This window comes from Eleutherodactylus coqui, chromosome 2 (genome assembly GCF_035609145.1).
Source record: "Eleutherodactylus coqui strain aEleCoq1 chromosome 2, aEleCoq1.hap1, whole genome shotgun sequence".
NCBI lineage: Eukaryota > Metazoa > Chordata > Amphibia > Anura > Eleutherodactylidae > Eleutherodactylus > Eleutherodactylus coqui.
Window position 1 is genome coordinate 72,025,759 of NC_089838.1, and position 14,342 is coordinate 72,040,100.

The 14,342-nt window shown below is 42.6% G+C and overlaps 1 protein-coding gene across 1 annotated transcript in view; it reads right to left on the reverse strand.

Annotated features, from left to right (window-relative positions):
- The window catches only part of WWC1 (WW and C2 domain containing 1), a 133,745-nt gene that overhangs the window by 46,982 nt on the left and 72,421 nt on the right, over positions 1-14,342 (reverse strand). The window contains exons 10-13 of the mRNA XM_066591115.1: positions 9,959-10,048; positions 5,965-6,482; positions 3,366-3,468; positions 2,255-2,332 (exon numbers count right to left, since the gene is read on the reverse strand). Of these exons, the coding sequence (XP_066447212.1) occupies positions 2,255-2,332; positions 3,366-3,468; positions 5,965-6,482; positions 9,959-10,048 (789 nt within the window). The remainder of the gene's footprint in view (positions 1-2,254; positions 2,333-3,365; positions 3,469-5,964; positions 6,483-9,958; positions 10,049-14,342) is intronic.

The following is a 14,342-nucleotide window of genomic DNA, read 5'->3' on the forward strand; positions in this document are numbered from 1 at the left end:
GGGAAGTTGTAATGCCTTCCCTGTCTTTCAATTGGCCAAAAAAAGCGCGCTAACGTCTCAGGGAAGGAAGTGAAAGTAACCAGAACACCGCATGGTGTTCGTTACGAATAACGAACATCCCGAACACCCTAATATTCGCACGAATATCAAGCTCGGAAGAACACGTTCGCTCATCTCTACTTAGAATACATCCCGTGATTTTCCCAGAACTGTCCACAACAAAGTAGAAGAAGAGTAGTACATCAGGTGGTGGTCAGCATTCGGTAAGGCTCCGTCTTATACCCAGCGTTATAAATGTCACGTTTGACTTGCTATATAATATTTAAGGTGCTGTAATGTTTCTCGAATTTCTCCAAATGAAAAGAGGACTATATTAAATTTACTGTGATATCATAACATCAATATGCTCTACATTATACAGAAGCTTCGGGAGGGCTATCATTTCAATAAAGTTTATTCTCCGAGCTACAGATAAAGGTAGGGAGCTCCATATTGTAACTTTATCTTTTAGAAAATGGATTAAAAGAGCAATATTAAGGCTATAAGATTACTAATCTGTGCATATATAAACTCCCAGATATCTAAATTGTGACACTTTATTAAGTCAACATATTTCCTCTTCTGTAATCCATGTCTGTGGATTCGGTGGCATGAACATGGATTTCTACCAATTAATGAGTAAACCAGAGAAGAATCCAGAATTTGTCAAATATTGAAATGGCATGCGGAAGAGTTCGGCACGGGTTAGACAGGAATACCACCATGTCATGGGCATATAAAGCAAGGCAAACTTCCCAATTGTTACCCCCTCCAAGAGTCCAAATCCTGTGTGATGAGGGCTTAATGGCCACTGGGCGCGGAAGGGGCGACAATGGACACCCTTGTACTCCTGCTCCAATAGAATGAGGAGGAGAGAAGCCCATTCATAAGACGTCTAGCACTAGGCATTTTGTCAATTATGGATGTCCATTTAATAAAGATTTGTCCAAATCCGAAACATTGTAAAAACTCTAATAAATAGGGCAATTCAACTGAATCAAAAGCCTTAGCGGCGTCTAAAGATACCAAAGGCCAATGTTGTTTCCAGCCCATCTGCGATACCACTTGAACGCATAAGTGACCATACGCAATTACTTTCCGTGATCATTTGTTCGCAGGTTTTCCGCTGCAGCTATCCGACCCGTTCATGTGAGCCTAGACTTAAAGTTTAACTGTAGGGTCAGAAAAAAAAATGCAAGCAAGAAGTGCTTCTCAAATGCATTTTATTAACTTGAGTCAAGTGTTTTATGGTCATAATAGTTGGTACGAAGGAATAACTAAAAGGCATGGATGTCACGAATACTCAGTCTCTCCTTGTACCAAGTGAATACCAGACATATGGTAGGAGGGGAGAAGTAGGAAAGCAACCTAGATTGGTAACTCAGAGCTTAAAGGGGTTGTCCCGCGCCGAAACGTTTTTTTTTTTTATTCAATAGGCCCCCCGTTCGGCGCGAGACAAACCCAATGCATGTGTTAAAAAAAAAAACGTTTAGTACTTACCCGAATCACCGCGCTGCGGCGACTTCTTCCTTACCTTAGCAAGATGGCCGCCGGGATCTTCACCCACGATGCACCACGGGTCTTCTCCCACGGTGCACCGTGGGCTCTGTGCGGTCCATTGCCGATTCCAGCCTCCTGATTGGCTGGAATCGGCACGCGTGACGGGGCGGAGCTACACGATGACGCATAGAAAGGGGCGGAGCCAGAACTCCGCTCGTGCCGAGACCCAAGAGAAGGGAGAAGACCCTTCTGCGCAAGCGCGTCTAATCGGGAGATTAGACGCTGAAATTAGACGGCATCATGGAGACGGGGACGCCAGCAACGGAGCAGGTAAGTGAATAACTTCTGTATGGCTCATATTTAATGCACGATGTATATTACAAAGTGCATTAATATGGCCATACAGAAGTGCTTACCCCCACTTGCTTTCTCGGGACAACCCCTTTAAAGACTTCATAGTCTCCAATGCCCTTCTTTTGAAACTTCCTTTGACCAGTAGCAGTAGAAAGGGCAATTCTGGAGCAAAAACTGTAGTGGCAAGTAAAGTATTGTACAAATTAAAATAGAGGAAAATAGGATTATTAATGACCACATGTAAGCTGTACACTGCCCTTAGAGATGGCATTTAAGGTTGCCATGGCCTTTTCCATACGAACATGTACTATTAGAAAAGTACAAACTATTTTGGACACCTCAGCTGTAAGTTTATCCTTACTTCATCCCAATCTTGATCCTGGCTGTCCCCTGGCTCTCCGGATCATCACCATCACAATCCGTATTTTCCAATATCTGCCTAAAACAACAACAAAAATATTCATATTTACCGCATACAAATCAAATAAGGTTAAGAAGGATTTTTCCAGGAAGTAACAGTAATGGACTTTCCATAGGACAGGCCATCTATGAGTGATTAGTAGTTGTCTTACCACAGGGAACAACTCCCCCCTCCCCAACACTGCTCTTTGGAGAAATGTTGGCCTTCCAATGCAATACCTGACACAGCAGCGTCCATGTCCATGTAGAAGCCAAAAAAGCTCATCTGTAGTAATGCGCAATACAACCTTAAAAAGACCATGAGCAGCAATGAACAATTAGAGAATGTCCATATGTGATGTATTTTCTGCTGCGGAAACCTTGTGACTAATCTGCAGCAAATTTTGCAAGTGTTACGCATGAATTTGTCATGGATTTTGCTACAGATTCGCTTTGGATATCACCCAGTTCAATGAAAGGGGTAAAATCCGGTGAATATCTGCAGCAGAAATTGACATGTTGTGGTTTTGACAACTGCATTATGTCAATTAAGACCTCTTTCACAGCGGTGTATGTGTATATGCAAATTCCCTGTGTGCTTCTTCCGATCGGCAGTTTGTTTTTTTTAACCCTCCATCGAAAAATATACATCTATGAATGAACCTTTGGAAATCAATGGTCTCTATTCGCTGCGAAATACACTTGTGTGAAAGAACTTTTACACTGCAGATTTTTTGCAGCACAAGAAATGGAAAGCAACAAGATCATTAACCCCTTTAGTGGCTCGCCCGAAAAATCTCCCAGGCTTACTGCACTGACTATGCAGTTAAACCCCGGAAGATTTCCGTGGACAACTCTAGTGCTGAAATGTGCAGAGCACTGAGCTGTCAGCTGAAATCTTCTGAGGTTTTTACTGCATACTAAGCGCAGCAAGCCCCAGAGATTTCCCTGCCATAATACCAACTGTCAAAGTGTGAGGCATGACATGGTAATAATAAACCTGCCACTGAAGGGGTTAAAGAATGGAAAGGCATATTTTATATGTATGCATTAGTAAGCCTTTGTGTTGGTACCTTTGTGTAGTCGCCTCATAGACTCCACTGTCTCCAGCAACGGACTCATCGGACACAGCGGCTGACACCCCGGATACTTTCAAACCAGACACTGGAAGGCCACCTATTCAAAGTTATTCACAAAGAGACATGAATGAAATGTTCTGACCATGAAACATGCGGTACATTGAAGTGATCGGTGTTCATCCGGCTACCTCAGGCGAGGTTCACACCATATTTCTATATACTATTGAAACGTACAGTTCTATTTTCAAGGTTAGGAAAAAAGCTACCTTTAAAAACAGCATGTAACAAGATGCCTATCCTTCTACCATTGACTTCTATTGTACAAAACAGGACAGAAGTAAGGAGTCTGCATGATTTTTGTTTTAAGAGGTTCTCAGGTGAATCGCTACCTCATAAGTAAAAAGTCTTAATAATCGCATGGCAATAAGCATTCAAAAAAGATACTGGTATAAGCAAATAATAGAGCATAAAGCTTTACTTATACCTTCCAAGGAAATATCCATGACCTATTCCAACCAATCTGAAGATACAGGAAAAGCTTCATGCTTGAAAATAAACTTGTGCCGACATCATCAGCATTGGAGTGATTACTAATATTGGATGATAATTAAAGGGGTTCTCCTTGTTATGAAAGTGCAGCCTAAGGGTTCCACTATAGTGTAAAATAAGAAAACCCCCGATATTCACCATTCCCCGCTCCCCGACACAGGCTCCGGTCTCCCTGACATTTTTAGAGACCGTAATCAGACTGAGCTGCTACAAACCAGCTGCTGCAGCCAATGATGGCGATTATCGCTGAGTGCCGTCATTAGCTGCAGCAGCAGGTCTACGGGAGGTTACAGGCTGACTACAGCCAGTAAACACCACCACAGTGGAGACCAGAGCTGCCGGCAGATGATGAGTGGGTCAACAGGAAGTATCAGCCATTTTATTTTACACCATGGGGAACCCTTAAGGATGGATAACCTCTTTAAGTTTTCTCCTTTCATTACTGCTATGAGTTGTAAATTAACCTGAGTGCATCTTAGTATATTACTGCACATCAAACCAGCAGGAAATATATTCTTTTTGCTTATTTTTTTTTGCTTTAAAGGGGTTGTCTAACCAAATGAACTTCTTCCCTATCTAGAGAATAGGCCATAACTATCTGATTGATGGGGCTCCCTAATACATATATAATATAATACACACACAATTATTGAACCAGGTCACTGTCACTTAAATGGGTTGTCCCATCAAAAGAGGCACAGGATAGGGAATGACTATCACACTGGTAAGTGTCTGCCTACTGGGGCTCCCACTGATCCTGAGGATCCACTCCAGATACTGGCTCACATTTTCAGTGTGAATAGGGCCAAAGGTTTCAATAGACAGATGAAGTCTGTGTATGCAGAGATATTCTCCCCTAGAAGTGTAGTCCAATGAAGCATAGGACAATCAAATTGGAAGTACAAGAAGATTAAGTAAATGGTGCTCCTAACCTTCATGGAGGCCCTAAGATAAATTCCTGATAAAATTCAGGAAATTTGTTGCAAAGCAACCTTAACGGGAATGTGTCATCTAGAAATCCCCCATTATATAAATCACATTTTTGTGTTAAACACATTTAAGAATTTTTTGTGGGTTTTTTTTGCATTTTTGGTCACAATCTATATTTTTTTTAAACAATTCCTACATTTTCACACTAATCACAAAGCCTAATAATACTTCCTGATCTGTACAGAACACTTTACAGCAGTTATGTCACTAACATCACAGGCAGGATTACACTGAAAGGTAACCATTATATGTAGATAATACATAATAGGTGATCCACTGTGATAATCTACTCTGCCCCCCTACAAAATAACCTCTGTACAGGCCACAGAGCAGGTCTAGAACAGTCTTTTCTTTTAGACAATCTCAAAAATTTCCCTTTAAAATTGGTCCCTTTAAAATCCATTGCACAGAACCCATTCAGCGACTTTATGTATTTCAGATGAGAGTCCTTCGTTCTTTGCAGAAATAGATAAAGACTGGCATACACTCAAGGTATCGATCGACTGCAATGCGGCTGATTGATTGTCCATGTGAAAAATCCCACCAGCTACAGTAAGGATTCTGGGACTCAAGAAAAAATAAAACATAATGGCATGGAATGGTGTAGCATAAAGAAATAAGTTTATACTCTCCTCCTTAACGTTCTCCCTGTCCGGCGCAGAAGCCCCAAATACGGCTGTTCCAAACCTAGAAGTAGCTGGTAGTGGTCTCATGCATATCAAGCTCCCAATACAAGCTCCCTCCAGGCTGGGAGAGGGGATGACTGAAACTTCTGTCTTGGATGGGAGAACACTTAAGGGGGTGAATATAGACTTATCTTTATTTTACTACTCCATGGCTTGCACAAAATGCCATGATTGACTGATCAGGCCATACTCTTACAATTTCAGCCCGGTCAGCCGAACTTAGCACAGCTCGGCTGCAATGCATATGAGCACCTTATAGCAGCTTTCAGTTGACCATAATACGTGTACTTACGTTGACTAACTTTACAAGATGATAGTAATATCATTCGCTGCACCGTTAACCATTCCTGTTCTTCAATTCATCTTACCTTGCCCAACACGTTTGCCTTCTGTGTCATGTAGATAGTTATCTGCAGAAAGCCCAAGTTCTGAAAAATGGACGCTTAAATCAAAATCATCAAAGTCCATATTGCTTAAGAAATTATCTCCAGTTAAAAGAGGGTCTGTTACAAGAGGTGAACAAGGAGGAGATGGTGAAGAAAGTGAGGACCTGGGTGACAATGATGTCATAGATTTAGGAGTACCAGACAAGGACCTCAAAGCTTGGACACGACTTGTTGGATCAGTCTTCTGAGATTTAACTACTTCATTTTCATGAATGGTTGTGATACAACCAGAAGGTCTAAACCCAGGTGCTCCGTCCTGAAGCAAAAAATCCATGTTGTTCTGGTATTCCATGCCTAATTGATCCAACTGTTCATAGTACAAATCTGTACAACTTGCAGAAGTAGAAGAATCCTGACTTGAGGTCACCAGAGATCCCATGCTGGATGCCAAGGATCCAGGGCTGCTGCCCGAGGAAAGTGACTGAGTGCTAGTTGAGAGACTGAAAACATAAAATGGATAAAATATATCATTTTGAGTGATCCTATATCTAGATATATAAAATACAACAATATGTTACAGTGTTTCAAATGTAGAATATATGTCAATGGAGACAGCAAATAAAGAGGACTCTACGTTGATACTGTATGGTACATTTGTGAATGTAAGTTATATCTTACACTGAGGCTGTAACGTGAGCATTACAATATGACGTTATAGTCACTGATTACTTCAGAAGGGTTGGTGATCCATGGATTATCCCGATTGCCAAATTGGAGTTGGGGAGAATTTTTTTCCCCCTAAGGCTTTTTTTCACATAAGCACATATCGGCTAGCCATTTCATGGCTGGCCGATATGCACTGTGATCTGATGCACTGTAATCTGATGCATTAGATTCCAATGCATCAGATCACATGGGCATATTTCTGAGACGTAAAAACGCCCAGCCAAGCCAATATAGCGCCGGGCATTTTTACATCAGGGTGAAAACATAGTCTTGGAACTATGTTTTGGACCGGAATACGTCGGCCACTGCATGGACTCCTATGGGAGCCAATGGCAGCGGTTGTAGGTGGGAGGGAGTTTAGCCCCGTGCAGGCTTACCTCCCTTCCTCCCCACTCGTTCTGTGCAACGGGAGGGGCGGGACGGGGGTGTAGCCAAGCGTCGGTCCACTCCGCCTCCTCCCATTCATGATATGGGCAAGGGGCGGGGCAGGGGTGGAGTTAAGCGCTTGCCCTCTCCCTGCCCTATGTCCATAGCCATCAATGGGAGCAGGCGGGGTGGACCGGCACTTAGCTCCGCCCCGTCCCATTGCACAGAACGAGCGGGGAGGAAGAGAGGTGAGCCTGCGATGGGGAGGGAGGGGAAATGGGAGATGGCCTGGTAAGGTCAACGCATTTGTGCTGGCCTCACAAGGCCACATGAACGTATGCACAAACGTTTGATTTGTGCGCCCGTTCCCCAGCTTCTTCTCCCCTAATGTAGCGCATATCAGCCAGCCGTGAAAAGAAGCCTCAATGTAAAAAAATTTGGCTTCTACCTCATTGTTTCTTTTTGTTGCCTTTCTCTGGATCAACATTGAGAGGGGGTAATAGGCAGAACTGGATGGACATATGCTACTGTTTTGTGGTACACTGGCTGGTACTACACTCCGGTTAGCACTGTATGGGGGCATTGAGATTGGCATTGTATGAACTGAGCACTGTGGTGGCATGGTTATACAAATCTCAGCCGCTGTACACCTCTGTATTTAAGGCAGTGTTTCTCAACTCCAGTCCTCAGGAACCCCCAACAGGTCATGTTTTCTGGATATCCTATAGTAGGAACATGACTTATTGGGGGTCCCTGAGGACTGGCGTTGACAAACACTGACTTAGGCCTCATGTCCACGGGGAAAATCAGGCCCGCTACGGATTCTACATGTAGAATCTGCAGCGGGTCCCTCCTGCCCCGCGGACATGAGCGCTTAAAATAGGAATTTAAAAGAATTAACTCACCCGCAGCGGACCGGAAAGGTCTTCTCTTCCTCACGGCCGGATCTTCTTTTTCGGCCGGCGGATGAACTCGTCACGCCGGCGGCACGTCACCGACATGCCGCGCGCATGCGCCGGGCACATCCGCCGAGCCGAAGCAAGAAACATCAGGCCGTGAGGAAGAGAAGGCCTTCCCGGTCCGCTGCGGGTGAGTTAATTCTTTTAAATTCCTATTTTAGGTCTCCCGCGGATCCGGACGGCTTCCATAGGCTTCAATAGAAGCCCGCGGGAGCCGTCCCCGCGGGAGACCCGCACGAAAATGGAGCATGGTCCAGATTTTTTCATGCTCCATTTTTTTTTAAATCCCTTTTATTGACCATCCGCGGGTATTTATCTACCCGCGGGTGGTCAATGCATCCCTATGGGGTGCGGATCCGCACGCGGGAGAAGAGTTAAAATCCGCTGCGGATTTTAATTCTTCTTTTGCCCGTGGAGATGAGGCCTTAAGGATACAAGGATTCATAATTTGCAATAGATTTAGTTGCTTTATTTGGTTAGCAAACCCCTTGCTAATATTCTTATATCCTTTAAATTCCTTATACTCTAAGGCCTTAGTCAGACGGGCGTTTTTAGCCGCGATTTGCGCATGCGCATGCGTCCAGCGATTTTATAAAACCATTGCTTTGCAATAGTATCGGACACATGAGCGCTTTTTATGCGCTCGTCCGATAAATTATAGAACAAAAAAAAAAAATCGCAGATCGCACCTATCTGCGATCTGCGATTCCTGTTCTCTTCTGTATATGCGCTCAATGGGGCCGGCGGCAGCAGCGCCGACCCCATTGAGAACATATAGAAGACAAATCATTCTTCTCTGCCACAGCTGTAACAGCTGTGGCAGAGAAGAACGATGTTTGCCCATTGAATTCAATGGAGCGGCAATACAGCCGCTCCATTGAAAGCAATGGGCTGCCGGCGTGCGTGGGGTGAATTGTCGGGAAGGGGTTAAATATATAAGCCCTTCCCTGCAATTCATCCTAAAATGTGTTAAAATAAAAAAAAATTGTATACTCACCTTTCCGCTGCAGCCGGAGTCCAGCCGCGGCCGCTGTCAGTTCTCCTGAACTGCTTCTCGGCACTATTCAGCCGGCGGGGCTTTAAAATCCCCGCCTGCTGAATGATCTGCCTCTGATTGGTCACAGCCCTGACCAATCAGAGGCCGGTTTCACTCACACACCCATTCATGAATTCATGAATGGGTGAGTGACTGCTGCCTCTCAGCGCTGAGCCAATCAGGGGCAGGTCTGACTCACATCCATTCATGAATTCATGAATGGGTGTGAGTGAGGCATGCCTCTGATTGGCTCAGCGCTGAGCCAATCAGGGGGCAGGTCTGACTCACACCCCCTTCACACCCACTGCAGGACGGCCGCGCGGAGCTCCGGCTGCTGGGAGAAGGTGAGTATACAATTTTTTTTTATTTTAACACATTTTAGGATGAATTGCAGGGAAGGGCTTATATATTTAAGCCCTTACCGACAATTCATCCCACACTCGCCCGCAGCGCATTGCTTTAAATGGAGGCGGCTCTATTGCCGTCTCCATTGAATGCAATGCGCTGGACAGCTCCGTCCCGTTTCTAATGAAACGCGGCTAGGAGCAGATTTTCGGGCGATTTGCGCGCACCGGTCACGCGATTTGCGGATGCGCATCCATCATGCGATCCGCAAATTGCGCGAAAAAACGCCCGTCTGACTAAGGCCTTAAAGCAGAGGGATAAATTACTGCATATATTGAACACTTATTGTATACCAGGTCAATAACCTTGAAAAGCACAGTGGAAAGGAGAATAACTTGGGTTGATAAATGATTGACATTCTAGTTGTAAGCAAGGTATGCATATTACTAGGTGAATACAGTTGTGTTGTGCAAGCATTACACCCTATTATAAGTGATTATTATCACACACTATAATATTATACACCTTCTTGTTTAGTACATACCTTTTCAATTGTGTATGCAGTGATGCAATTACTCTTGTTGTCTCTTCTAATTCCCTGACCAACTGGTTTCTTTTGCTGCTCATCTTCAATCTAAAGTAAAAAAAGAACAGCAATAAAACTAGTTCATTAAGTTAATTAAAATTACATAAAGAGGGGCCTCAGCAGCGCAGTAATGAAAGGGAATGTAAATAATAAACGTATTCACTTCCATCCTTCTTGTTAATTTCTTAAAGGGGTTTTCAAGAGTAGGGTTTTGTTTTTAAACCAGCTGATAATCCTCAAATATAATAAAAGGTCTAATATTCACCGACTCCAGTCCTGCAGCTCCAGCGCTACATCTCTGGTTCTCACTGCTGGCTCTGTTTATATCCTGCAGTCGGTAGCATTCTGTATACAGGCTAATCACTGAGGCTTGTGATTGGCTGCAGAGGTCAGCTGGTACACGGAACATAATCAATGGTAGGATGTAAACAGTCGGCAGAGAGAATGGGAGATGCATTGCTGGAGCTGTGGGGGTCCAAGGCTGGCGAGTATGGGTAGGCTCTTATTTTTGAGGATTGCCAGCTGGTTTAAAAAAAATGCTACTCAGAAAACCTTTTTGAATCCAAAAACCAAGCATGAGAGTCTGAGTGTAGTAGTAGCAGTAGTATAATAGATGAAAGTACAACCTTGCCTGTAAAGTAATAGGGTCATATTTTCTTTGGAAATTTGTTTCTTAAGATGTATTCTCTAATTTTTATCAAGTCTTAAAGGATTTTTCCCTTAACTTTTTTCTTTAATTTTTCTCCTCTGCCAATTCTAATGCTGGTTAATCCTGTTACAGTTGCTTTGATTCCCAGAGGGGGTATTTATATTACCTGCGGTTGGTCTTTTCTGCTGATGCCCCTCTCATCTGCTGATTCTGGGTTCCATGTTCAGCTGTCCCAGATGGCAAACACAATTTTCAGACTACCTAATCCCCACAGTGCATTGGTAGTGTTATATTCCCAATGCACTATGCCTGCTGTCTGATTGGCCAGCACTGTTCACATGATCAGTACACAGTACGCACAAGGTAGCTAGCAAATTGCAAGGGCCATCTTGACAGCTAAAAACAGAATCTCGAACCAGTGGAGCAACTGCATAAAAGAATGACAGCAAGTAATACAGCCTCCCTCTTCAGTTCACAGACAGAATTTTGTCCAAAACTGGACAGTTGCTTTAAAAGGGATTTTCTAAGACCCCCATAAATTAATTTAAATCTCAGAAATTTTAAAATGATAAAGCAGCATTGTTCATTACTTGCTCATTCCACTCCACTCCAGCACTGCCATTCTGACACTTCCTGCAGCCATGTCGCCACCGAATAGCCATATAACCTTGGAGTGCAATGATTGACTGTATCAATCACATGGAGAGTCCGTCACGTCAATGCCATATTTAGACTGCTGCTCCAGTGATGAAGTCACTTCATACTAGACTGCTAAGACCAGTGATTGGCTGCAGCAGTCATGTGGGTAGTCGTTGACATCATCAGTGTAGTGTTGGCGGGGAACATTGGAGCTGGAATGGTGACAGAATGAACAGGTAAGTTATGCCCCTTATTATTTTAAAACAATCCCTGGCATTAAGTGAATGTGTGGGGGCCTTGGAAAACCCCTTTAAGCATTATACAAAACCCACTGAACTCAAGGGTCCATTCATGATGCATGGCCAGGGAGGGAGAACACTCCTTGTGGCTACTCTGCTCTCTGGTTATTATATGAAGGTCCTGAATATGGGACCCTTCCTTTATTAGCTCAAAATGTCCTAATAAGGTATTTGAAAATTGATTTGCTTAAACTAGACGACTATTTTAAAGGGATTTCTGTACATTTCTGCTAATGTAACTTGTATGCTAAGAGGTTTAATAATTCTAACACTAAAATATGTAAAACTGTTATCGTAGTTGATAGAAATTGTAATTAATTCTATCAAACCCATAAACTGCAAGTGTAATTAAAATGAAAGACGACTAATCAGGTGCCCGATAAACAAGCTGAGAACAACAAAGCCAGCATATCTATTGTTCTCAATAAATACACGCACCAGTAGGAAAGATAATGTCTAACATGAAATGTAGCGGATTACAAAACAAAGGGACTAAAGGCCTAATTTGAAGGGAACGAATGTCTTAGAAAGTAAATCATAGCATATAAAATGTAGGTGAAAGCATCCTCAATGTGTGTTCCCGTAGATAACTTATCTATTGTTCCCTAAGTGCCCATTTTTTGCATAGTGCTGTTACTGAAAAGAATTAACATATCATAATTACACAGCAAATGATAACACCCCCACCATAGATAACGAATATAAAAAGGGTGTTAGGTTACCGCTCCTACCTTGTGCTTAATGCTACATGGTGCAATGAGATGAATGCTAAAAACCACAGAGGCTTACATTTTAGTTCACTTTTCTTATTATCAGTATTCCAAAACCATCCTTTTTACAGACAGTCTGTGAAAAATGAGATGGTTAGGGGTCTGTCCATGATGTCCGTGTAAACTAATGAGGTCATTAGGGGCCTGTCCGGGATGCCAGTGTAAATGGTATGGACTATTTAGGCAGACCTCTATTGACCTCATTTTTCATGGATTGTGGAAAATATGGACAGGTTGGTAACTCAGTTTATTATAAGTGCTACCTGATTCTGTGCTTACATTGCAGATTTATACATCAATACCTTACAGATATTCATTGGTAGGTAATATTACCACCTGCCATCCTTCATTTGTGGCGATGATGTGCCACGGATCCACCGGCTCCCGAACTCTTCTTTGGTCTACCACGATGACCATGGCATGTCTCTGACTGCCCAATGCAAAATCTACTTGATAGTGTGCTAGACTACCAATGCATTACATCTGCTCCCTGATTGGTCAGCGCTGGCCAATTCAAAAGCAGTGTAAAGTGTTTCAGACTACACAGTGCGCACCAATCAGTGAGAGGAGAGCTGCAACCATCTTGGAAGACCGAGGGAATCATCAGAACACCACAAAAGGAGTTCAGCAGACAATATCACTCCCTCCTTCACTGGTCCCCGGCCAAATTTTATCCCATGGACCAGAAGGTTGATTTAAATAACCTTAAAAGAATGTGCATTTTCGCTCAGTTTTCTGAAATTTGTTTTACGGTGGGACATGAACTACTGATGAGACGTCCAAGTAACATTTGTGGTGTGGTAAGAGATTATTTCACTAGCATTAATTGGAAAAATGGGTCCGCTATATGTTATTTGTGTAGACGATATTTACTGGTCGAATACACAGTTTTGCTGTAGGAAATGTTTTCAATATTGAAAAACGTACGGCATAGAATTTGTTTTGCGCCCCCAATTTTTAAGCTTTGTTACCTCTTGGTTAAATTTTTGTTAATTTTACATAATTCATTTAGTGATGATAAAATGTGTGCTATAAGGTGTGCTGCGCACAGGTAACATCCTATAGACAGGAGGTCCAGATGCTGTAGAAAACACAGGTCCACCTTTAGGGAGAAGAGCCTGTAAGGTGCAAGCCAAGTTCCGTATTCATATTTCATCATGTCTTTTTATAAATCTTTCATAAATGGGACATTTCATGTTCTCCGCCTCTCCACTATGGCAACCACCCAAAGTGCTGGCACATGTTCCACTGTCACTTCTAACTTAGGGAAGGAGATAAAATGAACGTGAAATGAGGGCCAGCCGAAAATCATCATTCCAAATTAAATAATATATATATAATAATATAAAATAAATGTGAAATACTACCAATGTATTTCACCGCTCTTTTTTGTGTCATAGCAGTTTTTTTAAGCCAAAGCTGGAAGTAGATTCATAGGAACTAAGAAATATAAAGTAAGGACTAAGGATGGATTTACATGAGATGTAATTTTACGCATTTTAGAAGGTAAAATCTACAGCAATTGTTTGGTGATCCCTCATCAAAAAAAGGGTTATACATGTGAATTTTTGTGGCGTAAAATGATGCCATGCGAGTATCCACCCTTATACGTCTCCTACCTCCTGAATCAGTTTCTGGCTTTGTCTCAAGGAAACTGCACTAAAAACTGCAGCAACATTTTTACCCCAAAATATTTTCTTTTCTGACACCTTCTGCTTAAATCCCAAAAGTCATAAGTATCACGAGGAATCACTTTCACAGCCTGTATTCACTCTGGAAATCATCAAGTGAGCTTCTGCAATTCTTCTCCTAAGGTTTTTTTCCCCACACTTTTTTTTTACCCAACTATGCATGTAAAAGCGGCAGTATTTTTTAAATGTTAGTTTTCTTGGGCAATTTTTTTCCTTACTTACATATTTTTAACACACAGTGTATTCTGGCATTTTTTTAATGTTCTACAGAGAAACCTAAGCAAAAATGGCATT